Below are 27,127 nucleotides of genomic sequence, written 5' to 3'. Positions count from 1 at the left end.
TCAATCTCCAAAGCCAAGTGTGTGTTGTCTCTCGTATTTGTGCTTGCGCGCACTCTTTGACAAAACATCAAGACAACATCATCCTTTTGCACGGATTGATCGCACTATAAAATGTATAACAGTAATAATTCATCAAGTTTGGGAGTGTCAAACACAAACTCAATAACGAATCCTCCCATGATGATGACGAGACCTCCGACCAACACTTCTTCCGTTGTGAGTAATGCACCTACAGCAGTACTACAACCACCCACAGGAGGTATACCACCCCCGAATACAATGATTTTATCTGGACAGCCTTCTAGTAGTACTTTTAATCGAAGACCCATGATGATGATACCATCGGCACAACCAACTAATTCTCCCTATTACAACACAACAACAATTCCGAATTCTGGAAATACTTATTATACGACACCACCAGGTGTTCCGCCAAATGTTGTCATGATGAATCCATTCTATCGCCCTCCTCAATTTCCACCATCGTCATCAATGACACCCATGATGGTCATGTCAAATCCACCTTCGGCCGGTGGTGGTACATTTACCACAACTACCAATCCATTGTGGGTATCAAATACTACTACGACACCTCTTCGTCCCACAATGACTGGAGGAATGAATCAGCCTCAACCACCACAATTTCCACCCAACACTTTAAATAGAGCAAATTCAGCGATCAATGTTCCACCAAATGTACCATCCACTACGACACAAAATATTCCACTTCAATCACAACCATCCACATCAACTATTGGAAGAAATAGAAGTGTTTCAGTAGGATCGGCAAATAATGGCGATTTAGTACAAGAAACAAAAGCATTTGATGAAGTGTTGAATGTATTTTATAATGATCCAGTTAAAATTGATGATTTAATCAAAATGGATTTATTTTGCATCAAAAGCGCTCTTCCGAGAACTACATTTGAAGAAGTTGATATTTTTTCCACATACTTTGGACATGGTTCAACTGTTGACGCGTCTTCATTTGGAGCTAATTTACTACTCAATGACGAAACTTCTCATGATGACACCTCTCGCAATAATAATCAATCCACAGTCATTTCATCTTTGAGACATGCAATTCGAAAATTGTATTTAGAGGCTTTTTATGAGGATGACAGATTTTCTGCCAACGTTATTTCATACCATTTATTACTTTATAAACGATTGAAAATATTAGAAAAAGTTCAAGAATACCAACAGGCAAAGATGAATGCAGCTCAATCCCTTAAAGTACATTTCGAGCAATTAGGATCTGCAAATTCACTTTCTATAACTTTTGAAAATCCACAAAACGACAAAAATAACTCTGCAACGAATACTAACGTTTTATCTAATGCTCCAGTGAATATTACAGAAATGATTCAGGTAGCAGACCATCAATATCAACCTCTAAAAAAAGAAGACCACGAAACATTTACGAAAAGTTTATTTAAGGCTATGCAAAAAAGTGATCTGAAACGAGGATTGTTTGCCAAGCTCAGGAAGTCAAAATCAGAGTCCATTTACAAGATCATTACAAAATATGCATATCCTTTATGCTTACCAATTGAGAGTGTTGCATCAGATATCGAGTCCCTAAATTCTGTAAAGCAATATCTAGTAGAATATTCACTGGATCCAGAAAATGGTTTGAAGAGAAGAACCAAATCTATTCATTCATTACTCTTGTTGGCCCTAAGTAATGGGTCGTTATTGGATATTTTGCAAGTGTTGAAATGTTTATTATCTCTGTCAGAATCTACAAGCGAACCATTTCTTACAGCAGAAACAGAAGAAGAAGGATGTTTTGTCATGAGACCCGAAACTCTGAAACCACTTCAACAATTTCAATATTTAATCAAAGCTCACTTGGACCAAATTGAAAAAGACACACCTCATACCAATACCACATCACCTGATAATGCTCCGTCAAATCTTTTACCACACCATATTTGGAATGATCCTAATTATTCGTTGATTTCTCATACACAGAATGGAGTTTCTTTGAACTTCAACTGGAAAAAGCCATTTTTGACAGCAAAAAGACTTTTCATATTTTTATTGAATCAAATTGATATGCTTGCCCTTCATTATTTATATACAGAGTCATTCAGTTCCATAAACTCTAAAGGAGAGTTAGCAATTGATTTAGGAGAGACCAAGAACATTAATTCTGTTTTGAATCATAGAGAGAAATATTTAAGAAACAAACTAAGCGTCAATATCAAGTTTGGCATTGAGCTTGGATCACCTAGAACATTTTCATCGTTGCTTGATCTCATTGACCACATGCTTCATATAGCATGCAGCAACGAAGACCAAAATGATTTAAATTCTTTGAAGAATTATTGTACAGCTGCGTTCTTCAGAGTGTTACATTTGAATATTAAGGCCTTGAGCTTGTGGAAAAAAGGAAGAGAGCACGTAAACCAATTGCTTCAACATAGAATGTCTACCAGCGGCTATGGAAATGCCAATTTTGTAGAGTCTATGAAAGGTTACTTTACTACTTTTTTGAGAGAGACAGAGAGTCAATTTATGGATCCAAAGGACATTCAAGTTGAAAACACGGACACTATAGAAACTCCTCAAAGCCATGCTCCTAAAACAAAAGATCCAAATATTAAGGAACAACCAAAAAATCAACAGAAAACGGCGCAAGACCAGAAAAAAGATACCACATCAAACCCCTTTATGCTATCCGTATTGGGCTCCAATAAGGACAATTCTGCTTTTGATACTCCAACTAATTTTAATATTGAAGAAAACGAAGACTTTGTGGTCATTAGCACTGCTCCAAATACTAAACAAGAACTAACAAGTCAGGAAAAGAGTTCCAAATTCAAAACCATTTTGTCAAATTTAAATCCACAAGAATATTTGACCAAATATTTGTCCGACAAAATTTTAGATATTTTAGTCACTGGTTTTTCGATATTTTATCCAACACTAGAGGAACAGAGACAATTTTTAGAAGATTCCATTGGAATGTTGACCAATGGATCTAGAGCATCAACCTCAAGCCCTATTCTCAGCACAAGCAACGACGTGCCATTCAGAAGAAGATTTTTGAAAAAGTTATTGGAAAGAATGGTTAGCGATTTCACACTCTTTGAGAGGTTGATTGCAAATGGAATAGGAATGACAGACGTGAATGTTGTAATTCCATTTACTGAGAAAATGATTGAGTTTATTAAGAGGCAAGAACAGTTTAAGCTTGCAGAGATCATGGTACGATTATCAATATTCTCCCCTACACGTGATGTTAAAACGAAGGACTTACACATGCATGAAGATATTGAGAACATAGCGAACCTCATCAAGCAATTACTATTGATGTGGCAAAATTTCTTATTTCATTACGTACACTCAATATTTACAAAGAGCTCTGTTTCCAGTAGTGCAAGTGTGATCAATTCCCTTTTAGGAACCAATGCTGGCAAAGTTTTATTTGAATACGCTCGATTAATTTTAAATCAATCAGAAAATATGCTAACAGAAATGTGTAGTTTGTCTGCTGAGATTAAGGAAGTGTTGGCAGATTTAGAAACACACAGTGAGACCTATAACAGTGTCAAGACATTGTTACTGAAAGATATTTGCCATGACATTTTCCAAAAAGGTGCAACTGGATGGCTTTGTTTTCCGTTACTACTCAACTTTGCAAAATTTTTATGGAAAGGAAGTACATTGAGCAACTCAAAGTCAGCAACAGGAAATGCTATCATTGAATCTCAGCTTGAAAAGCTCACACAATTCTTATATCCTTCTGTCGTAAATTTACTGAGAATGGTTGATTTGTTGTGTCAATTTGCAGACATTAAGGAAACCAATTGGGAGACAGGTCAATTTCTCATCAATGAATGGGCTATTGTTGAAACTGAACATCCATATGATGGGAATGTTTCAGAATTTAGAGATATTATTTTTAACAATGACAATGTGACCAATGTGGGTATCAAATTTGATCCAAGATGTATCACTTCGGGAAGTGATGATCACTTGCGAATTAATTCCTCACAAAAAATACCCAATGTGCAGGCTCTCCAATTTTCAGGACATGGTACAACCATTCCAATCAATCCTCTCATGACTTGGGGTAATGGTATGACCTGCAGTTTTAGATCTGGTACTTTTGCGTTGAATGCGAGTGAAGGTGGTAAACAAGGTAGTTTATGGGGTATGCGATGTATGATCGTTCCAGTGAGAAGTTATAACTCAACTTCAGAAAATCCATTGTTTTTATATGAATTTTCTAAATTATTGGGACACCTTGGAGGCCGATGTAGTACCTATCTATTCTCGACTTATCCATACAGTAGTGATGAAGACAAGTATGTGGAATGGTTGGACAGTAAAATATTTTGTAATGGAATTAAGGTTGAGAATGGAAGTGGTGCGATTCAAAACGGTAGTGACTCCTCTCATCAAGATCGCCACATAGAATACCAACTCAAGAATAACCATGGATTGTTGTTGTTGAGACCAGAGGAATTTTCAAACACTGCAATTTCCTATCAACAAACCAAATTGAATTTGAGTAACAACAACAACAACACGATTATTGAAAATAATCACGAAATTGAATCCAACACCACTGAAGCGTCAAGTGTAGACAGCAATGATCAGACTGTTATCGACATTTCTGAAAGATTCCTATTAGAGATGATTGAATCTACTTCCAACTCTTCTGGTGCTGTTGTATTTTGTCAGTACATGTATCAGAGAGTGCTCCACAAGGAATCGTTCATTCAAATGATGCAACATGTACCAGATGTACTTGCAGCAGAACGTGCAGTCGTATCGGCTGTTTTGAAACATTCAGGACTTGATGTACTTGCACGAAAGATGGCAGATGTTGTATTGGAAAGTCCATTTCCAATGATGGAAACTATGGACAAGGATGCATTTGAAAAATCAATGACTCTTCTTGATGCTCAATTTAAAAATGGAGATTATGAGAAATTGAAAGTCATGTGGAGAAAGGTTGGAAGAACGTTGAGAGAATGGATGGTCAAAACCAAACAACAAAAACAACTCTCCTACAAAGATATGAAAGATTTTATTGTTCAAAAGTGCAAATTCCTTATTGGCCTCGAAAGTGCATTTATCACTGCTGTTCCCAGGTCAAACATGGAGAAGTTTTTGACAAGTACAAGTAACGAGTTGAAAAACAAAATGCACCTATTCAAAAAGGTTCAGCCTTCCAAGTTTGAAAAGGCATCACTGTTTTCACAGCAATTGACTCACAAATTTGTGGTTAACCAATTTAAGCGCGAGAAAACAACTCCTCTCTCCCTTCCTTCTGATGATTTTGTGTTGGATATCTCATCACAAATTGTCAAGTTTATTCAAAGCGATATCATTCCTGTAAGAATACAAAATTTAATGAGAATGAGAAACGAAAGAGCTTTAAACCGAGCCACTTCCTTGCAAATGTTTAGTGAATTACTACAGAGCACCCAATTCAATAGTATTAAGGCAGAAATTATACATGGAATTAAGACAGTCCGACAAAATAGATCTATGAAAAAATTGGACTCTCCAAACTTCCATTACTTTAATAATGTGGAAGGAAGTGGTCCAATGTATTTGGAAATTTTAGAAACTAGTTTTTCATCATTCCTAAAACAATTGTTTGAGCCTTTAGATATGTGCTTGCACGAAACATCCACTCAACACGAAAAGGAGGACTCTTTAAAGACTCTTATTCAAAGTGGTTTGCTACGAGAAATTTTAGATATTTGCTTGATATCATTCAAACAAAATGATATCAAATGGATAATGCATTTTGATTTCCTTGAAAAGTTATCATACTTGATGTATAACACGTTGCCATCACCTAGTCAAACTGTTCTACCAGGTGATAAATTTAAAAAGCATGGTGTTCGAGAAGAACAAAAAGAAATTAATAAGAAATCTTGGAAGATATTTAGACTCTTATCCATAAGATGTGTAGAAATGCTCGAAGAAAACACCGTATCGGATCCTGAAATTGAAAGACAATTGAATGGACTCAGAGACACAGTATTCAATCTATTATTTAAGGATCTCAAACGTGTGATTGGAGACATGAATTCATCCTTTGTGTCCTCTGAAGTGTTGGAAGAAATGTTGTCATTGATGGTTTCATTATCTAACACACCATCAGCCCAGTCTTGTCTTTCCAATGAACGATTCCAACAATTATTGTTACCGCTATTACGACTTGAAAGCTATCCAAAGGTTCAAGAGCTTGCGCTGAATTTATGTGGCCAGTTAATTATGAGCAATTGTGAAATAGATCCCGAATCAGGATATAGTGAAGGTCTCAAAGAATTGCTGACCATTCTCTTTGAATTTTTAGGAGCTTACGAAATTCGTCAAGTGATTGGTTGTGATGTTTCCGTTCAACATTCATCAGATGGCGATGGAAGTGGTAGAATTGGTTTGAAAATGGCTCGTGATATTTTCAATCTCATTAGAAAACTATTCTCCGACATGTCCAATCAACAGTCTCTTCCATATTTTGCTGGCCTATTAACTGCATTAATGGAAAACTCAATTTTACATGCTACAGAAAAAATATTAACTGAACTTAAAAATGGAAGAGGAATTAACACAGAAATAACATTTAAAGATTTACAACAGCTTTACTCCACATTAACGATCTTGAATGGCTTCAATTGCATTCCACAAATTGGAGAAACAGTCACTGTTGAAATGAATGGAAGAAAAGAGCTTGCCAAAGTGAAAGAAAATGAAGAAACCTATCATTTAGTGAAAATTGAGCTTTTAGACAAAACCGTCATCCATCGCGAACACTTTGTGTCTGCTGAGAATGTACAGGTGCTGACCAACAAACCAATGGAAAACTTCCACATGCAAAAAAAGCATATATCTGCTCTATTTTCATTTATTACTGAACTTGGAAATTATGTAAATAATGGGGATATATCTGTGGATGACAAAATATTAATTTCCAATCTCTGGTCAAGAACATTGAGATGGCTGCTCGATAGCGTATCCAATGAAACAAGCCATTCAGATGCAGTTTTTGATTGTTTATTTGGATTAGATAATCAAGTCTCACACATTTTAGAAAAATTAGTACAGTTAGGTGAAATAGCAACAACCTACCAAATATCGACCCCGGATTCAGGCAAATCGATCATGTCCTTTGGCAGAGATTTAAAACTTGATTCTTGCAGTTTCACTTTTACTGGAAAGAAATTCCACAAACAATATTATTACAGTTGTCAAACATGTAGTATGAGCACGAATCAAGCAGTTTGTGCATTCTGTGCAAGAACATGCCACAGAGGTCATCGCTTGGGAACGTTGGAGGTTGGAGATTTTTATTGTGATTGTGGTGCTGGAGAAGCTGCAGCTAAAACTCATGGAACCTCAAATTGCAAAAGTCTTCGTAATGCTTCTCCTGATCCAATTTTAACATTGGAACGATTGGAAAGTGTGATACTACGACTTCAAAAATTAATGCCAGTCACTAAACAATCAGGTCCAAAGGAGTCTAACAACGTTTCCGAACAAACTGCATTAGATTCTTCATCTCCACAAACGACACCCATACAACAAAAAGGTCCAAGCCGCTTTGTAATTTCTAACACCATTTTGCAAGAAAATATTCCTTATTCTGTGAACAATGGACTTGATATGCCACTCATTACCTTCAATGCAATGAAACTTTACTCTCCCAAACACTTTGTAATTGGAACGGATCAATGTGTACCTTTCAATTGGCCCGGATACTACTTTGAGATTGAACTTTTGGATGCCAGTGAGGGATTAGCCATTGGTTTTGTACCTTATTTACCTCCTTCCTCTGCAGCATCGTTTACGTACAAGATGATGTTCTCTCAAATTCCCAATTTTTATAGTTGGCACACAGATAGTGGATCGCTGTACAATGGAGGTACCGTTGCTAAAAGTTCATACTCTTCTGCTAGCAATAAGGATATTATTGGATGTGGTTTCATTAGAGATACCAAGTCTATTTTCTTCACTCGCAATGGAGTGCACCTTGGTGTTGCCTTTAATAATGTAGATATGGTTACCTTTTATCCTGTGATTGCAATGAAAGGCAAAAATTCTCAAATTCGAGTGAATTTAACAATGACCAAACCATTTCAATTCAATCTTGGAAGATCACATAACATTTTGTTACCATTGTATTCGGGTTATCAAGTACCACCTGTGATTGAAAAGGCATCAAACTTGATGATGGATTCAACAAATGTTGGAGCATCATCCTCTTCTCAACAGCTTTCCATAAGCGACCTTTTTGAACTTCGATTCAAAGAATTGAAATCTATTGTAAATGGAATTTACACTGATGAGGATGTTAGAAAAGCTCTCAGTATTGCAAATCACGAAGATAGCAACGTTTCTATTTTGAATCAAGCGCTAAGTATTTTACAAAGAAATATGCAAACTCAAGTACAGATTGTTCATACTCTTCAACCTTCAAGTTCACAAACAGTGATTCCAGTCATCAGACAGCAATTAGTGGAACAATTGAAAATTATGGGATTCACTAATGAAAAACTTTGCTTAAAAGCACTTCAAATGGCAGGTGATGACATCAATTTAGCTCTAAACTTTTTAATTGAGGGAGGTGTTGTTGAAGATACTCCTTCGACAACAACAACCTCTTTATCTAGCACATCCTCCACTCTTCCACCCTCTCTTCTCAGTGCTAGTTCACTCACTGATCGAGATGAAATTGCAAAACGAAATGAGAAATCCGTCAATGATGTAATTTTATTTGACAGTAATGGAATTCCTTTACTTGGAAGTGAATTTAACAATGCAGACATGAAAATGCGATTACTCAAAGGTCTTCTTCAAAATCCAGATGTTAAAATCAACGAGAATAACTTTTGTGATTCTAATAATTTGAGGGAAGGAGATTTGGTAGTTGTTTCTCCAAGAGTGGTTCCTGTATCAGATCACAATGATTCTACTTTTGACTTGTCCAAGAATAAGAAGACAGTAGGTCTCTCAAAACTACGAGGAAAATTAGGTGTTGTCTCTAGAAAGGTTACTTATGGTCCCTATGTTACTGTAGCTGAAGAACAATCCTCAGCTAAAAGTTTAGTCGTTACCGATTTGGTTGAATCTAAGAATGTGTACACACCACCGCACGAGCTCAAAGGATCTTCCATTAACGACATTCCAAAGAAGTGTGTTGATTTTTACATGACACTTTCATCCACTTATATTCGAAATGTGTTGTTGAAAACTTTGAAAAAGGCAGCCAGTAAGCGACAAGTTGCGTTGTTGGATATTCCAAATACATTTTCTAACAACAAATCACTCATGAAGGCAATGAAACTGGTCATGCTCGATTCGTACCATCACTTGGACAACGACTTTAACTTTGTTTCTTCACAACCTAATAGTATTTTACTTGAAAAATCTGCAGATTATGACAATAATTATACGTTTTCAAACAAAACTCTACCCTCACTGGAGAACTTTGAGGCGTGGAAAGACATGACAGTGACAACCAATCGAGGGCTTTCAAACATATTCCTTGAGCTTGAAGAAGAAGCGTTGAGTGAACTCCATGGCCATACTCATAGTATGCAAAGCTATAGAAAATATGATTATAAGAAAGACATGAATGTCATGTATCAAAAGAACTCTCCCTATAAGCAACATTTTATTCAATTTTATGGAGCAACCTCTATTTGTATTGTATTGGGAGAGAAATTTGAGTTACCCACAAATATGGACATGTTAACATTTTACTTTGATAGAGCTGGAAAGAAAATTGCACTACAAATTAAGGGAGGAGCTCCCATTTCAGAAAGATGTTTTATCATCACGACAAATCATTCTGGATATTTCAATCAGTCAGAATCACAATGCCAAGCCCAGCTCTATTTTGAATTTACTGGTTCTACTGTTCGAGAACATGGAACTACATTTTATGCATCTCCATACACATTCAAACTTTCTCAAAAAGATGCCTATCAACAATCCAACCTGTTACTTTGTTCATTAATTCTCAAATATGCAGCAATCTCTAGAAAGGCCCTCAAGAAAGTGGATCATACATCAGCATTATATTTACCAGTCTTGTTGAGATACTTATTGACACCATTTGCTCCTTTTAAGGGAATTGTTTCAGACACTTTATCACAACTAGACTTTTCGAATCCAATTATTTTCAATTCTCATATTGATCCAATGTCATTGATTGGAGTTAAAGATATTATGGTAAAAAGTGGTCCACCCTTTGCCCATCTTTCCTTGTTGAAGAGATTCAGACTTGAACTTGAAGAATTGTATAGAAAATATTTGAGATATAATGAATCTTCTCCACACTCACTTCCAAACTTCCATGCAATGGCTGAATTTATGACTAACATTCGAAAGTATTTAGTGAGCGATTTATGTCAATCTATATTCCCTCCTGCATCTTCTACTTTATCGAACATACCCCTAAATTTGTTATCCAATATTGATAAGCACCACATTTACAGCTGTAAAATTGAACAATTCTATGGTAGACACGCCGATCGAGAAACATTGGCATGTACAAGTTGTACTCATAGTGTTGCTAAACAACTCTCCATGCATGATTCTCGTTCTAGTACGAATACTTCATTTGCTAAATATTATTCCAATGACAGTACAAAGTGCCAATCACAAATAGCTACTGAATTTCTCATCAAATTTGATCCAGAAACTCGTATGAACTATTCCACTAGTGTGGTTCCAATTGGTTCCACAAATCCTCTCGTTAAGGAGGACCAACTTTTACAGGTAAATCCATCGGATTGGTTTGAACACGTTTCTTGGATCGATCAATTAACGATTATTAGAGAATTTTTGGAAACTTTTACATCAAGTAGAGGAAAAGAATTTCCTGAATGGACTTTATTTGAATCCATTTTAGAGAAGAGAAAAAAGATTTGTTATAAGGAAAGCAAACATCCCTACACAGTTGTCAATGATTCAGACAAGATCAAAATTCCCGGTGCTAAAACACTGTATATTACTTTTGACAAACATAGCAAAACACACAAATGTGATCGGTTAAACTTTAGTACCAAGAGAATTGGTGCAGATGATGTGGGTTCATTTGGAGGAGAAGAATTGAAAGACAAAACCATTGTCGTTCATGGAACGGATTCTGTTTATTATGATTTTACATGTGCCGGTGGTGATCATGATGTTAAATGTTCCAACTGTAGAAATAACATTGTTGGAGTGCGTTACCATTGTGTAGAATGCGAGGAATATGATCTCTGTGATAAGTGTATTCCAAAACAAGGAAGAGTTCACTCAGAACTTCACTTATTCCTTAAAATTAGACGTCCTGTGGATTGCATGCCTGCACTCATTCCATCATTATACACACCAAGATGGCGCTCTACAAGTCAATTCAAATCAAACGTTCACACTGGAGTCAAGTGCGACAATTGTGGAGTTAACCCTATCAAAGGAATTAGATATTGGTGCGAAAATTGTGAAAACTTTAACTTGTGTGAAAAATGTGCAGAGACTGAATTCAAGTATCACGACAGAATGCATATTTTCTTGAGAGTGGTACGACCTCTTCCTCCTAAAAATCAAATGCCAGCAAATGCTTTACCGTACGGACTTGTCTATGAAAAAGACATGGATTCTCATTGGGGATACATGTTTAGTGTTTCTTCATCCATTGAATCATGTCCTCGTATTTCTCAAGTGCAAAACGAGATGGAGGATATCCGAACCGTTATGAAAACGACTATTACAAAGGAAGAAGATGATATTGATCCAAATGAATTTGATAAGCAACTAGTGGAATATATTGAGAATTATAGTAATGGTTGGCAATCGTTGGAATGGAATCAATTGAACCCAAGAAAAGAAGAACTTAGCAACTTGCCACTTCTTGAACGAGTTCCACTTAATCGATTAAGGTATCGATTCTTGCTATTGAAATTGTTTAATAGAAGAATATCACGAGTAATTAATTTGTTGGACTTTACCAATTCTTCTGCATTTGAGAGGAATGATGGAAGAACCACAACTATTACTGACATGATTAGTCAATATTTAAGAAATAGAATTTTCTATTCAGTCAAGATGGATGCTTGGCAACACACCATTTCCAAATCTCATGTTACAGTAGATCCTATTCACTTGAAATTGAATAGACATTTAGCATCTGATTTACATCCAACGGATAAGCAACGAAATGCATTCAATTCTCTCTTCATTCAAGCATTTAATCAAGTGAAATCCATGCACCCAAAGATTTTGAGTCGAAAACAAGCATCTTGGAAGGTTACTTTGATAGGAGAAGCAGCTGATGATTATGGTGGCCCATTCAGAGAATCTCTCTCAAACATGTGTCAGGAATTAATTGCATTCGAACCACCAGTATTGGATTTATTTATTCCAACTCCTAACAAGGTTTCTGGACAGGGAGATAATCGTGATAAATTTGTTCCAAATCCCAAGAGTACAAGCGATCAACATCTCAAATGGTATGAATTTGTTGGAATGTTAATGGGTATTGGCATTCTCACCAAGAATGTGTTACCATTTGATTATCCATCTCTCATTTGGAAAGTATTGGTGAATGAAAAGATTGGATGGAATGATTTGAGAGCATTTGATGAAGAAATTTATAATGCCATGAAATCTATTTTAGAAATAGAAGATGTGGATGAAAATAGTGATTTGGATCTTTACACTCTCATGGAAGAAAGTTTTGCACAAACCTATTATGGAAGAACATTTACAGCCATTGGTAGTGATGGAAAAGAGATGGAACTAATTCCTGGTGGATCCACCATTGACCTCACTTACCGTAATCGAAAACAATATGCCTCTTTATTGTATGATTTTAGATTAACACGAGAATTTGTTGCTCAAATGAATGCCATTCGAAAAGGTCTATTCAATATGCTCACCAACAGATACTTTAGTCTATTTTCTTGGAATGAAATTGAAAGAAATATTTGTGGTATTCCTGATGTGGATGTTGAAAAATTGAAACAACACACAATTTATGAAGGATATACTGTCCAATCGAAGGAAGTGAAATACTTTTGGGAAATTTTACATTCATTCTCTCCAGAACAGCGTTCTCTCTTCTTAAAGTTTGTTTGGGGACGTGGCCGAATGCCATACAATGAAAGTGAAGCATTCACCAATCCAATGAAAATTCAGAAATTGGATCGACCAAATCCGGATAGTGTTTTACCACTTTCACACACTTGCTTCTTCTCGATTGAAATACCTCCCTACAGCACGAAGGAAATTATGAAAGAAAAATTACTCTATGCTATTGTGAATTGTAAAGCTATTGACATTGACTTTACAACGACAGCTATTGAAGCACAGAATGCAATTTCAGGACCAAGATATTAGTAGTAAAATGTTATTGGTTGGTTGATGTGTTTATTGGGAAATTCAAATTCAAAAAAATTAGTTGGTGATTTATTACATCTTCTACCATGAACTAAGGTGGGGCTTAATCTTGTACATTCTCGATTGATTGATGTTGTGGTTGGGAGTTGATGTAAGTATGCCATTGAGTGGCATACTGAGATTTGGTGGATGGAGTGTACGCTCTTTTTTTCGTGTATTGGTGCTAATTCAAAAAAATGCGTGTTTTTGGATGCAAAGAGTTTGGAGTGTGCGCTCGTGGGGTCATTTCAACAACAAACACCTCCCCATCATTCGCTCTTATAAAACAACGAGCAATTTCTATTCCACGTCATTATTTATTCTCTAAAAGTTTCATCAATGAAGTTCGAGAAATTAAATTAAACAATTTTCTAAAAGACTTTAAAAATCCCGAAGAAGAAATGGAAGTAGACTTGATGAAGAAATTTAAAGAGATGGAATCATCCAATCCATCCCCGTCCTCCTCATTGGCATCTAATGTGATTCCGAAAGAAAAGAAAATTTCAGAACAGCCGATGGAGGTATTGCTCAAGGAAGGAGATGATTGTTTGGAATCGAAAATTCTGTATCGAGCAACAGAAATATATTCTGAATGCATTGAAACCTATCCCAATGAATATTTACCATATTTACAACGATCTAAAGCCTATTTGATGAAAGGAGAACATGCTTTTGCTTTAAAGGATATGGACAAGGCTCTTGAAATAGCAAATTCATTTCCTACATTATCTCTAGATATGAAACAACATATAATTGATATTTATCACAATAAGGCTGTTTATTATTTTGAAAATTTAAAGTATCAAGACTCTGAGAAAAATTATAATGAATGCATCAAGCTTTGTCAAGAAATTCTCAAAAACGATCCATCAAACCTGCACGCTAAGAAAGTGCTTTCCACTTCGTTAAATAATTTAGGATTTATTGAACTTGAAAACAATCATGTTGAGAAAGCAATTGAATGTTTGCAACAATCTGAGAAAGTAAGAATGTCTGAACAAGCGCTCTCTTCCAACGAAATTGAACTCTCCAAGATTTATTATAACTTAGCCCGTGCTTTGAGCATGAATAACCAAGTTATAGATGCCATTCAATATATTGACAAGTTTTTGAAATTTTATCCACAGCACTACTCTGCTTTGATTTTAAAAGCCGATTGCTGCTATCGATCTGGAGACTACAAGAAATCAATAGAAACTTGTGATCAGTGCTACGCCTTGCTAAAATCAACGTATGATGCTCATGAAAGTGACGATGGAAAAGGTCCTTTCCTCACTCGATCAGAAATCAAATCTCTGAAAAAGAGAATGTCTTCCATTTTATTACTCAAAGGAAATTGTTATTTATCACTTGATAACATTGATAAGGCTGAAGAAGCTTTCAAGCAAGCAATGGCATCCAATCGATCTGATATATTACCATACATTGAACTTGGGAAAATCAAAATGACATTTAGACAAGATTACGAACAAGCAATATATTATTTGACGAGTGGAATTACAAGATTCGCATCGTTTGATCAGGAGATTCAGAATTTTGTTTCATTCGAGACACAAATCACGACGCTATTTTGTAGAGCCAAATGTTTCGAACGTGTGAAGGATTTGTACAGTGCTATCATTGATTATGAATTTATTTTAAATCAAGTTTGTCCAAGCTGGTCTACAAGTAGTACTTCTGAGAAAGTTCACATTGAAAAAGAGTCCACTAAAAATTCAGCTACCAATTCTCTCGAGTTAAGTCATTCCAAAGAATTTACAGTTTCGTTAATTATCCCAACACTGTGCCGTGCAGCTTTATTGAATCTAGAGGTAGATTCAAGGAATAACATGAAAAAGGCATTATCTCACCTCAACCAAGCGATCAAGATTGGAGAAAAATTCGGAGAAATTTATGTTGTTGAGCCACTTCATCACCGATATCATATTTATTTAAATTTATACAATTACTTGTCACAACAAGAACAGCAGGGAAATTCTGCTGCTGCTTCTACCCACCTGACAAATGCCACGAACGATCTTTCAAGAATAATTGAAACCTTACAACCACTTAAGGATCAGAATACCATTGACCAAGACGATGTAAATGTTCTTAATAACGCTTATTACAACAGAGGTGTGCTGAAATTCAAACAAAAAGAATATGACGAGGCATTGAAGGACTTTGGTCATGTAGATTTAGAACGAGCTTGTTCAGATTCGACCACGCAAGAAATGAAACGTTTAGTTGCTCGATGTGAATATCATTGCGGACGCTATTTTAAGGCAATCAGCCGTTTATTGATGTAACTCACTGCAAATTCATCTTGGCAAGCAACTTTTCAACCTTAGATAAATTCTTTTGATATTTTGCTTCGGACTCTAGTTTTGCTTTTTCTTCTTCTGCCAGGTTCTCGTTGTGTTTGATCTTTTCTTTAATGGCTGCAATGTCATGTAATCTCTTCTCGATCGCTTTCTTCTTCTTTGTGAGTTCTTTCATTTCTTCTAACTCGACTTGATGAAGTGTCATTTTAACACCAGCAAACTGTTTTTGAGTGCTTTGAAAATAATTATATAAACTTCCTTTCTGTAAATACTCAACATCTTCTGCTGTGGTGAGAGGTAAAATATCCTTGGCCTCTTTTTCTCTTTGTTTTTGTTCCTTGTATGATTGAAGTGCCATCTTTTCCACAGATTTCTTTTCCTTGCTGGCATTTGAAGAAGCCTGATTACCGACAAGTAAAGAGGTCATCTTGTTTGCTTTCAGAGTCACTAATTCCAGTTTCACTTTCGGTAAATGTGATCGTGATTCATCAATATTAATCTTGACTTGTACGTGATCAAAGATGTGGAATTTAAATCTCTCCTGTTTGTTGTCATCTACTTTTTTTAGAGAAACAGTCATTTCAATGTTTCTAATATTTTCTTCAGAGAATTCAATATCTGCTTTCCATCCGTGGTAAGTTTGAATGGGAGACATCAACTCTGGTAATTGATATTTCTTTCTCTCAGTCTCAGGACAAATAAATTCTCCTTCCTTTGTTGTTAAATAAATAATTCCTTTGATTCTAAATGTTGAAATAAATACATAAATAGCATTTGATTTTAGATTAAATATAATTGCATCCTCAACCGTATCTTTGTGATCTTTGAAATAATTCGCTTTAAACCATTCAGAACTCTCCATTTGAGCCATTTTGCTTGCTCTATTTACAGTGTTCATATATTTTGTCATTTCATCCAATTTAGTGGTTGAGAATGGATTAGATTCATTGTTGATTGCCCACAATAACAATCGATGTACAACAATATCTGCATATCTACGAATTGGAGAAGTGAAATGAGTATAAAATTGAAGAGCAAGACCATAATGATAAAAATCATTGACTGGTAATGTTCCTGTTGAGAAATATTCTGCTTCTGACATGGCTCTCGTTGTGAGAGAACGAATTAATAAATTCACAAACTTGTCTTCTGGATCTGTGGCTTGATCGAGAGAATGAGCCAATGTCGCTCCTGATTCTAAATCAATTTCAAAGCCCTTACTAGCAGCTACTTTGATGACTTGTTGAAATTTTTCTCTCATTGGATAAGGATGTCTTCTCAAACAAGCAGCCACTGGAAATGAATCATAAATTTTCTTAGCTACATAGGAATTGGCTAAAATCATCCATTCTGCAACAGTGTGATGAATTTGAAGATCATCCTTTGTGACTATACCAACCGTCTTTTTCGAATGATCTAATTTGAAAGAAACTGCTTCTAAATCATTCAATTCAAGAGCACCAGCTTGAAGTCTTTTCGCTTGAATCAATGTTGCCAATTGTTGTAACGTAGAAATATCTCTTTTCAATTTAGGAATGTCCTCTTCTAGTACTTCAGCTTCTTTCCATACAATTACTCCATTCCTCTCTACCACAGCTTTTGGACGATTCTTGTTTGGATAATTACCATTCACAATTTCATCTGCCTGTTCATAGTGAAGAGCATATTTGGAATTGAGAATGGTACGTCCATACCACGTGTCAACCACTTGACCTTCCTTATTGAATTCCCAAAACACAGAGACACAGAGTCGATCTTGTCCTTGTCGAATGGATGCCAAATCTGCACTCAATAACGTTGGAATCATGTCCAATCTTCGATCAATTAAATAAACAGTTGTCGATCGTCTTCTTGCTTCCAAATCCAAATACCCATCGTATTTGATAAAATATGCAACGTCAGCAATGTGAACACCAACTTCAATATTGTTGTTTGGTAAACGCCGAACAGAGAGTGCATCATCAATGTCCTCACATCCAATTGGATCAATGGAACAAACGAGATGTGTTTTTCTAATGTCTCTTCTTTTTTGAATTTCTGATTGTGGAATTTTAAATTCACTTCCATTTGAGACTGGAGGTAATTCACCAAGTGCAAGTTCACTAAATGGTAAAGTACTGGTATAGAGTTGATTTTCAACCAAAAGACCTTCTGTTTCTGTATCCAAATCTCCAATAGGTCCCAATGTTCTCACATAGAATCCACTTGGATATTTTGATTTCTTTTCCCAATCACTTATTCTAACAATAATTCTCATGTTTTCCAGTTCAGCCTTTTGTCTTGTTTTGATTCTAATTTTTGGAATTCTTGAATCCATTGGAATTACTAGAGCCCAATCGGTAGATGGATTTGTATTTTCTTCAAGACATGCCACATATTCTCTCCAATTTCTTTCTAAAATACCAACAACTCTTCCTGTAGGTTCTGTTTTTGAATCGTGAATTCCATGAGTATCATTTCTAGATCCAGTTACTGTTTTCCATTCAGATTTTGGTTTCAATTCAACTACCACAGAGTCTCCATGTACTGCTCGATTTCGATCAGCAGTTCCATCAATGTTCACTTTAATTTGTACTTCTTCTTCATCGATTCCATTACTCTGTTTGATGGTCGTTTTAATGTGCGCATTTCGAGAATTGTGTTGATTGACTCTCAAAACACCTTTTAAATATTTATCACTTTTGAGACCTAATTCAATGACATCCGGAGATAAATAATCTGTAAAACCAAACTCATTATCTTCTTCTATGGCATGTTCTTTTGTAATTGTAACGTTCTCATATAATTGTGCCATATCAATAGAAGAAGATTTATCTCTTAAATAGTTTGGATGAGAAATATATTCTTTGAGAGTCATGACCTTGAGAGAGGTAACATCTGATGATAGAGGATCATTCTTGATCATTTCATTCATTCTCTTTGATTGTTCATCATCAATAGTCAGAAGAATAATTAAAATCTTTGTGTCCTTTAAGTGAGAGGCATACCATTCCGCTGTTTTTAAGATTGCTCTTTCATTTCTCATGTCAATGGTTTCAGTCTCTGTTCGTGGTGTAATCACAGTTGAATTGGAATGTTCATTACTAAACATGATACTTTTTCGATTGTTTTTATCTGAAATAATTGTTCGAATTCTACTGGTCATCTTGTTGCTTTGTTTCACATTGTTTTGAATATGATCAAAAACAGTCTCACAGAAAATAATGTTTTGCGTTACATTCACTTCAAATATTTCTAAATATTTTAAAATTGTCTCACTGGTTGGAATGACATAATGAATAATTGTATTTTTGGGAATGGAAGGTTTCTTCGGAATCGATGAAGAGGAAGTTGTTTTTGAATTTTTCTTCTTTTTATCTTTCTTTTCAACAATTGGTTCATTAGAAGGAGATTGATTGCTCTTCTCAAATTCATCATTGCTCAACACGCTAGAGATTTGTTCATCCAACACAGGATTGGTATGTTTACATATTTTACATGATCTAGATTGGCACCAAATATCATCTCGCGTATAAACCTCTCTTGTTATTCGGACAATATTTCCTGATTTTTTAGCTCGAACGTGAAACACTCGGAGTGATGATGGTTGAAGGCTTATTGTTGGCGATGATGCAAGTAGTGAATGGTCTTGACTCATTTTTTTAATCAACAACAATTCCGCCTCTATTGGACGAATTGTTTTTATAGTTGAATTTACAATCTTGAACTATTTGAACAGTCAGCTGTTATTAAGAGCTTGCCAACTCGAATCCAATTGTAGGATGTGGTATTGACCTTAGAAAAATCTTTTTAAATTTTTTGAAAAAATGTTTCACCGACACTTCAAGTCCTTTCATCATCCACTCGTCCGAACGAGGAGTACTCCTACTTTGTGCTCATCATCATCATCCAAATTCATCATTGAAACTCAATTCCCAATTCTTCTGATGACTTTAGCACTCCTTCTCATATTCACCTCTCATTGCCTTGCAGCAGAGGCTTCACCAACTAGTACCGAGTATCCTTCCAACGTGGACTTTGACCCACATGATGCCCACAAGACTACCTTTTGTACCTGCCAGTGCTGTAAAGATACCATGTGCAATACCATTCCGAATGCTACATTTGCTGTAGCCTCATGCTTTGAATGTACTAAATTTGTTTGTGATGCTCTCGGATATGAATGTAAAACCACACTCTACCGAGCATTATGTGTTCAGAAGAATGATATTATTTCTCAAATTCTTGTCATTATTGTCTTTGCTTGGATTTTTTCAATGGTCATTGCTGCCATCGTGAAGGCTTATTTGTGGCCTCTGATACAAAAATTGATCAAACGTATTCGAATGAAATACAATAGGAAATGAATGTTTGTAAAACGAAATGATAGGAGTGAGCGGTGCATCATTATCAAATCCGGTTATTTAACGGATTATTAAAGAAAAAGCCATTTTCATCATGACCAATAGATCATCATGGTGGTTCGATTGGACTTAACAGAAAGGATAACCTATCAGGTGTTTATTCCATAATAATTTGAGTATTTCACACAGTAAAATCTCATCCAGACCTCATCACAAATGAAATTTCACTCCTTTTGCATTATCTACTTGTCTGTTTCATGAACTTTTTGTATTCTCTTGCAATTTTAGTACTTGTAATTTTTCAAATTGAAGTATCGCGAAACTAGCTGCCGTCATTTAGCTCGTCTTCTCTCAACCAATAAAATTCACCAAGCTACTGACACAACCAAATCATTGGATGTTATTTTTATCACTCAACTGACGTTGTAAAATCATGACCTGCTCGAGAACACAAACTATAATTAAATTTTTTTAAAACTTTGAAAGCGCATTTCAAAAACGAAACAGAAAAAAGTCGCAAAAAGCAGACAACAACAACCTCTCTACTAAAGTACAAGGTCTTGAAAATCATAGTTTTTGTGTTTGAAATAACAAAAAACTCAGATCCGTTACAGCATTTCCCAATCCATTGACACTACCCATTCCGATATCCATCATCACTCCATAAGAGTGTTCTCTCCAAATATCCAATCACTACCTTCCGAGATTCCCATTTTTGTAACCTTAAAACTGTTCTCTCATCAACCACTAACCAACCCTAATTCAACCATCACTACTCCAATTACTACAATCAAAATGAGTTCCATTCACGCCACTACTAGTACCATCTCTCCTCATTTCCTTACTCCATCCTCAGCCTTCTCTCCATTCTTTTTACCTCCAACAACTCCTTCTTGTAGACTTCTTCAAGATGAAGCCTTGAATACGAGTCATACTCTCAATAATGGAGGAGGAGGAGGAGGTTCAGGTGCACCTGGCGGCGGTGGAGGAGTCTCCTCCTCTCTTCTCCTCTCCTCTTCTATCAAGAATTTCAATGATGTTTTCGATCACTTGCTTGCTCACTCAGATGTTCTTCAACAACAACAGCAGCAGCAGCAACAACAACGATACGAAAGATCACCTCTCCTTGATATGGCTCACTTGTTTAGCCCATCCAATGACTTTCTGAATGCACTCGACTTTGGATCCTTTGTGTCATCCACGAGTCATTCGAATGACGATTCATCACCTTCATCATCCTCCTCCTCCTCATCTTCATCTCAATGTAAATCCAAGAATGTGCCGTCTCTCACTTTGCAAGTCCCGGATCTCTCCAATTTGAGACCCAAAGCAAAGAAAGTTGTCGAAGTGAAAAACGCGAAAGAAGAAACCAAGAAGAAGCGAGGTGCAAAGAGAAAGAAGGAAGAAGAAGAACAACAATCCGTTTGTAATGAAGAAGATGAAGAGGAAGATGATAATTGCTCTGATCTCTTGTCACAATCGGATCGATCTTGGCATGTTGTTCATTCCAATGAAAAGTTTAGAAATCATTTGAGCGTTCATATTACAAGCAAGACAAGATGTGAGGAACCTTGTGAATTTGTTCCAACCAAATTGTATTCAAGCTTGAAATATGAAATTAGACAATGTGCAAAATTGAATACTCATGCCACTGAAGATTTACCTTTCTTGCTGGGACGAATTTCTATGGTTGATTCTCAAACTTTTGAAGAAATTCAACAAGATAACAAATCGAATCCAGTTTTGAAGGGTGTGACAGAATCTGCTTTGACCAAGAAGCCAGAAAGTAAGAGTTCAAAGAAGAATGCTAGCAGTGTTGCTTCTGTTGGTGGTGTTGAAGAGTTTAATGGTACCTTGAAAGTTCAATCAAGTACTGTTTCCTATCACCACAAAAAGATTAATTTCTGTTGGCAGATTAGCTATTTCACTCCATCTGATTTGGAGAATCCAATTTTGACTATGAGATCTGCTGCATTCAAGGTCTATGCAAGAAAGCCATCACAAAACAAGAAGAAGAAGCGCAACCCTCAACAAACAGACACAACAACAGCAATGACAACAAGTTCATCATCATTGTCACTTTCTTCCTTTGATGAATTTGCTAATTGTGTGGACGAACTTGTAGAGTTCAGTAAGAAATTGAAAGATACTGAAAAGAAGAGATCTATTGAATTGTTGTCAACCAAGTTGCTTCAATTAGATCCTGTTCTCTTCAAGGAATGTTTAGAATCTTTGCACAAGAAGAACTAAGCCATCTCCCTCTCCAATCCTCTAAGCTGTTATTGAACAATCATTTCAGTTCGATCCTCATCTCGATCGAACATCACCTAAATCTCTGTCACGCCATAACCGACAGAAGCAATGCCAACGTATGGCCTTGCATCCTTTTCGTGAGGAATAAATTATTGCGCTTTTATCAAAACTTGTTCTTGCATGATTTGAATGATGTATTAAATCCATCGTCAACTGAAAGTTCCCTTCCTTTATTTATTGGGCAAAGCGGCTTCATTTTGCTGCTCATGCACATAAATTGTCCACTTTTCATCATCGTTCAGAATATGAACTTGTCTCTTCAAATTACCTAACGAGAATTTGGGGAATTCCAACAATCCTGTTGTGATTGGAATAAAGGTATAAAGTAATTCTCTTGATTGATAGGGTAAAATGGAGAATCTCAAATTAGTGGTTCCCGCATAAAAGAAGGAAATACTTTCAGAAACAAATAATTGCAACTGTTGAAGTTGTGGAGTGTTGTTTTCAATGATCAAGCTGCATTTCACTGCAGTACCTACAATAGTCTCAAATGGAGCACAAAAACTGACTGTAAAACCTGGGTCAATCACAGTAATAGATGGGAGTGGTGAAGTATATTCAATTCTTGTCAACTTCAATTTTTCAACGAGCTCTGCATCCATTTCATCTGTGTTGACTGCTTGTCCTCTCTGCACAACAATCTTTAAATTTCCAACTGGTAAGCTCTTTCCAACATCTTGAGGAACAATAACAAAACAAGAACTATGCTCGTCCTTATCTTCTAAATACTTTTTAGAGGATGTCGAATAGAGGAAGGATGAAAAATCAGGCTGTGAAAGACATGTGAACTTGTCAGCATTCTCCACAGAAACATGTTCCAACATTACTGGAAATGGAGTTGTACATTTCAATGAAGATTGGAGCGCTACTGCCTGGAATACACTAAACCCATCTAAATAAGTAAATCCTGACTGTGTCGATCTATCCTTTGCAAGAGGATCAGAAATTGAAATATTCTGACATTGATTACTGATAATCTTTTGATAGAAGGATACTCTTTGTGAAGGTAACAATCTGAACATCATTTCATTCTCAGAAAGAACAATTTCGTTTTGTTCATCTCTTAATACCTTGGATTCTGATTGTCTGGTTGCCATAAAATGGAAATGAGCATCAAATGGATATTGACAAGGTACTTCGAAAGAGGTACTTCTCTCTAATTGACTATACAGAGTGGTTCCATATGATATTCTTACTTGAAGTTTGTTAATTCCAGGTTTTTCACATTTCAAGAAAACTGTAACACTGTAAGAATTATTGGGTAATATTTCTGGAACTCGAATACCATCTACATTGGAAAGAGGAACTAATTGATCATGCAAAATATGAGTAATTTCAACATCTTGTGCTCGATCAATAATCAATCTTCCACCAATGACATGATCCTCATTTGATTTCATGGTAATTTCTGATTATACAAATCGTTCACAACAATAATACATCATTGGTCCATTCACTTTTCATATTGTAATTACTTACTGATGCTATAATATTCATTGATCAGTGCAGGAGGAAGATGAACAAATGAAAGAGACATGTTAGGCTCTGGTTCTGAAATAATCACTACAGGTCTCTCTACAAACAATCCTTCCGAGTAAAAGAGTCTATAATCATAACTCTTGAGCAATGTTAAAAAGTATTCATTATCAACCATCTTCCATTGGAATCGAATTTCTTGATTTGGAGTTGAACCTTTCAATGATAATGATACTCCTAAACTTTGTAAATCTTGTTTTTGTCTCACAATCAGAGGGAATGTGAAAATATTAGATTGACCATTTCCTTTTAGAACCAAATCTAAACATGTTGCATTTTGAACCAAATCTGAGCCAGCTGTACCAACTTGTTGTTGAACTTTGTTTGTTTCCTGCTTTGATTTTGTTTCTGGAAGTGTTGGACTTGGAATTGGTTGTCCATCTTGAATGACTAAATTATATTCATTGTCGTTAAATACAATGGAGAGTGATGAAAATCTAATATCTGCTGGAGCAAAAGATACAAATTGGAGTGAGAATTGAATAGGTTGATAGACCGATGCAAAAGGAACACTGAATTGAGTTTTCAATTGAATTAAAACATTCTTTGAATCCATTTCAATGACAACAGGAGAGTTCAATACTGGCAGAATGACTTGATCAGGATTGTGAATGAAAAGAAGCAAATCATTCAAATGTTGAATCTTTTCATTGTCAGGATTGGTCATTACTATATCAGTGAACAACAGAAAATTAAGTAGCAATTCAACATGATAAAATCATTGAATCAAATAAACAACAATCAGTGAGTGATCATTGAATGGGTCATATCGAGAAATGCAACATCATTCAAAAATGTTAGATTATTCGATCCGATCTTTGAAACATTTCCTTACTTACATGTTGAGATCAATTCTAAAGAATGAAGTACAAATTGTTTTGATAGTTTCAATTGTTTGGAACATTCAAGAGATCTCTGAAGTACATCCGTTAACAATTCATACCATTGTTCCTTTCTATAGTGCTTGGCAATCTTATCAAAGAATAATTTACTCTTCTCCCAATTTCCAGATTCATAATGTTCACTTGCAATACTACTTGCAATGTAATACATCATTCGTTTCAGTTGAGCTTCTGATTTCACGTTGAAACGATTGTAAGCATTAGTGAGCATTTGAATAATAGTTTCAGAGTGTTTGGTTAACATAATTTCTCTTGCAATGTCTCTCACATTACGAATAGTGAGTCCATTACTTTGTCTCAATGAGTCCGAAAGTTCTGGCATTTCAATGGTTTTTCCATAATATCCTGTCAAGTAATGATAGTCCTCAACTTTGATTTTCACAAGAAGATCATCATTTCCAGAGAAAATGCTTTCAACCAAATCTCTATGAGGTTCACATGCTTGTATGGCAAATGTTTTTCTATATTTGGCATGTGTTGCAGCTGCTTGATAATAAAATCCTGGATTTTGGTATCGTTGATCTTGACTTAGTAAATTTGGAGGAATTCTTTCCAAGATTTCTCCCATCATTCGATATTGAAGATAAAGGCGAGCATGAAACTTGAATTCATCTACAGAGTTGGCGGAAAAATCTTCTTCATGAACGGCCTTGTACCATGACATGTGTTTTAAAAATTGTTTAACTCCCATATCGATCTTCTTATCAGAAAGTTTGATGAAACATAATTTGAAATTGAGAATATCACCAAGTGTTTTGATTTCTTCAAGTTGAAAATCTAAAGGAGATACATTTTGTAGAGAAGAATATGCTTGAGTCAAATATTTGATGAGTTTTTGAATTGAAGGTTGACTTGTCAGTCCACTATTCATTAAAATGTCATAATAGAAGGCAACCTTCAATCGATGTCTCATGAATAAATAGGGTTGAGTGCTCTTATTAATGTCACTCTTATACTTTTTTACCATATTGGTTTGTTCCTTGTAGTAATTTACAATTGATTCTCTGAGTGGTTTGGATAATTTCACTTTAAATGATTGATCATCAACAAGCTCTGTCTCTTTCATTAAAATTACATTTTTGCTATCCGTATTAGATCCCTTTCTAATATTATAAATAAAATCTTCTGTAGATTGATATGTGTTGGCATCAATTTGAACTTCTGATGCTGGTGGAGCTTTCTTTGTAACAATTAATGCAATATATTTTGTATTTTTTCCAGCACGAGTCTCCTTGACTGACAGAATTTTCTTTACAATTTCGCTCTCTTGTGTTTTCCAGGTCGAATATTCATCGGATTTCCAATGAACAATCACAATACAAACGCTTGGTACTAATTCTTGATGTTTTTTAAACCATCCACGTTTGAAGAGACCTGCTGGTTTATATCCATCGAATCTGTTGGATTGATTGGTGTTCATGGAACTACCAGAATTAATGAGATGATAGGGCAATGGAGGAAGTTCTTTTGTGGCTCCAGTAGCAGTTGTTGTACTGCTCGTTAACAAGTTACTATTGGATCCTGTCAAAGAAGAAAGTGATGTGTTGGATGATGATGACATCAATGACGCTGATGATATGGCTGATGTTAGAGCAGAAGAAGATGGTATCGGAGGACTACTAGTTCCTGCACTTGCAACACTAGGACTACTCGTAGTGCTACCTGTAGAATTTACAATGATACTACCGATATTTGCATGTTGTGGCATGATGCTTGTAGAAAGTGGAGTGGTTGCAGTAGATGCCATCAATATACTATTCATACTCATATTCTCAAATAAATTAATATTACTTTTCATGGTGAGTTGTTTAGGCTTGATGATTTCATTGTCGCTTTCAAGGCTTAAAATTTTAATCTTTCTTGAAATATTATTCTGAATACAAGTAATCAGTCCATCATGAAGCCTCTTGTTTTTAACGAGAGCAATTACAGGTACAGGAGCGTTTCTCCATTCCACTGGATATTGATCCATGCTGATGATGATGATTTTAAAAAATTAATGATGATGAAATAGACACGTCCGAATAACAAAAACTTTCTCTCGGAACGAATGGATCAAAATTTTGTGATATTATAAATATGTTATGGGAATGATAGTATAGTAACTGGAAGAAAGAACGGAAGCGTTTCACAACCAAAATTTTGCGCAATGAGGAGAAAATGAGCTCGTTGGGTGTGATGACAATTTGAAGATTTTTTTGATTTCTGCAGAATCGTGTGGTGGTCATCACCAATCCACATCAAGTGGACCCAACAATCTGATGGTACCATGCTAGTGCAGTATCAACCAACATGTTTTACTTTCATGTGGTCTTCTCTCTGAGTCAGT

The 27,127-nt window shown here is 35.7% G+C and overlaps 6 protein-coding genes across 6 annotated transcripts; 4 read left to right on the top strand and 2 right to left on the bottom strand.

Moving 5' to 3' along the window:
- Positions 1–111: 111 nt before the first annotated feature.
- C9374_004946 (uncharacterized protein) lies at positions 112–13,362 on the top strand (the record flags this gene model as incomplete). The annotated part of the gene is made up of 1 exon (XM_044694641.1): positions 112–13,362. The coding sequence occupies one exon, from the start codon at positions 112–114 to the stop codon at positions 13,360–13,362; it is 13,251 nt and encodes a 4,416-aa protein (XP_044548658.1).
- A 236-nt stretch (positions 13,363–13,598) lies between these two features.
- Positions 13,599–15,689, top strand: C9374_004945 (uncharacterized protein; the record flags this gene model as incomplete). The annotated part of the gene is made up of 1 exon (XM_044694640.1): positions 13,599–15,689. One exon carries the CDS (start codon positions 13,599–13,601, stop codon positions 15,687–15,689), a length of 2,091 nt encoding a protein of 696 aa, XP_044548657.1.
- Position 15,690: 1 nt separating this feature from the next.
- On the bottom strand, positions 15,691–19,341 carry C9374_004944 (uncharacterized protein; the record flags this gene model as incomplete). Its single annotated transcript, XM_044694639.1, has 1 exon — positions 15,691–19,341. One exon carries the CDS (start codon positions 19,339–19,341, stop codon positions 15,691–15,693), a length of 3,651 nt encoding a protein of 1,216 aa, XP_044548656.1.
- A 169-nt stretch (positions 19,342–19,510) lies between these two features.
- On the top strand, positions 19,511–20,050 carry C9374_004943 (uncharacterized protein; the record flags this gene model as incomplete). Its single annotated transcript, XM_044694638.1, has 1 exon — positions 19,511–20,050. The coding sequence occupies one exon, from the start codon at positions 19,511–19,513 to the stop codon at positions 20,048–20,050; it is 540 nt and encodes a 179-aa protein (XP_044548655.1).
- Positions 20,051–20,842: 792 nt separating this feature from the next.
- C9374_004942 (uncharacterized protein) lies at positions 20,843–22,297 on the top strand (the record flags this gene model as incomplete). The annotated part of the gene is made up of 1 exon (XM_044694637.1): positions 20,843–22,297. The coding sequence occupies one exon, from the start codon at positions 20,843–20,845 to the stop codon at positions 22,295–22,297; it is 1,455 nt and encodes a 484-aa protein (XP_044548654.1).
- A 233-nt stretch (positions 22,298–22,530) lies between these two features.
- Positions 22,531–26,770, bottom strand: C9374_004941 (uncharacterized protein; the record flags this gene model as incomplete). The annotated part of the gene is made up of 3 exons (XM_044694636.1): positions 22,531–23,768; positions 23,840–24,565; positions 24,736–26,770. 3 exons carry the CDS (start codon positions 26,768–26,770, stop codon positions 22,531–22,533), a joined length of 3,999 nt encoding a protein of 1,332 aa, XP_044548653.1.
- Positions 26,771–27,127: the final 357 nt, after the last annotated feature.

This window comes from Naegleria lovaniensis, assembly GCF_003324165.1.
Source record: "Naegleria lovaniensis strain ATCC 30569 chromosome Unknown tig022, whole genome shotgun sequence".
Classification (NCBI taxonomy): domain Eukaryota; phylum Heterolobosea; class Eutetramitea; order Acrasida; family Naegleriidae; genus Naegleria; species Naegleria lovaniensis.
Note: the sequence above shows the minus strand (reverse complement) of the source record. Positions and strands in the feature narration are given on the sequence as shown.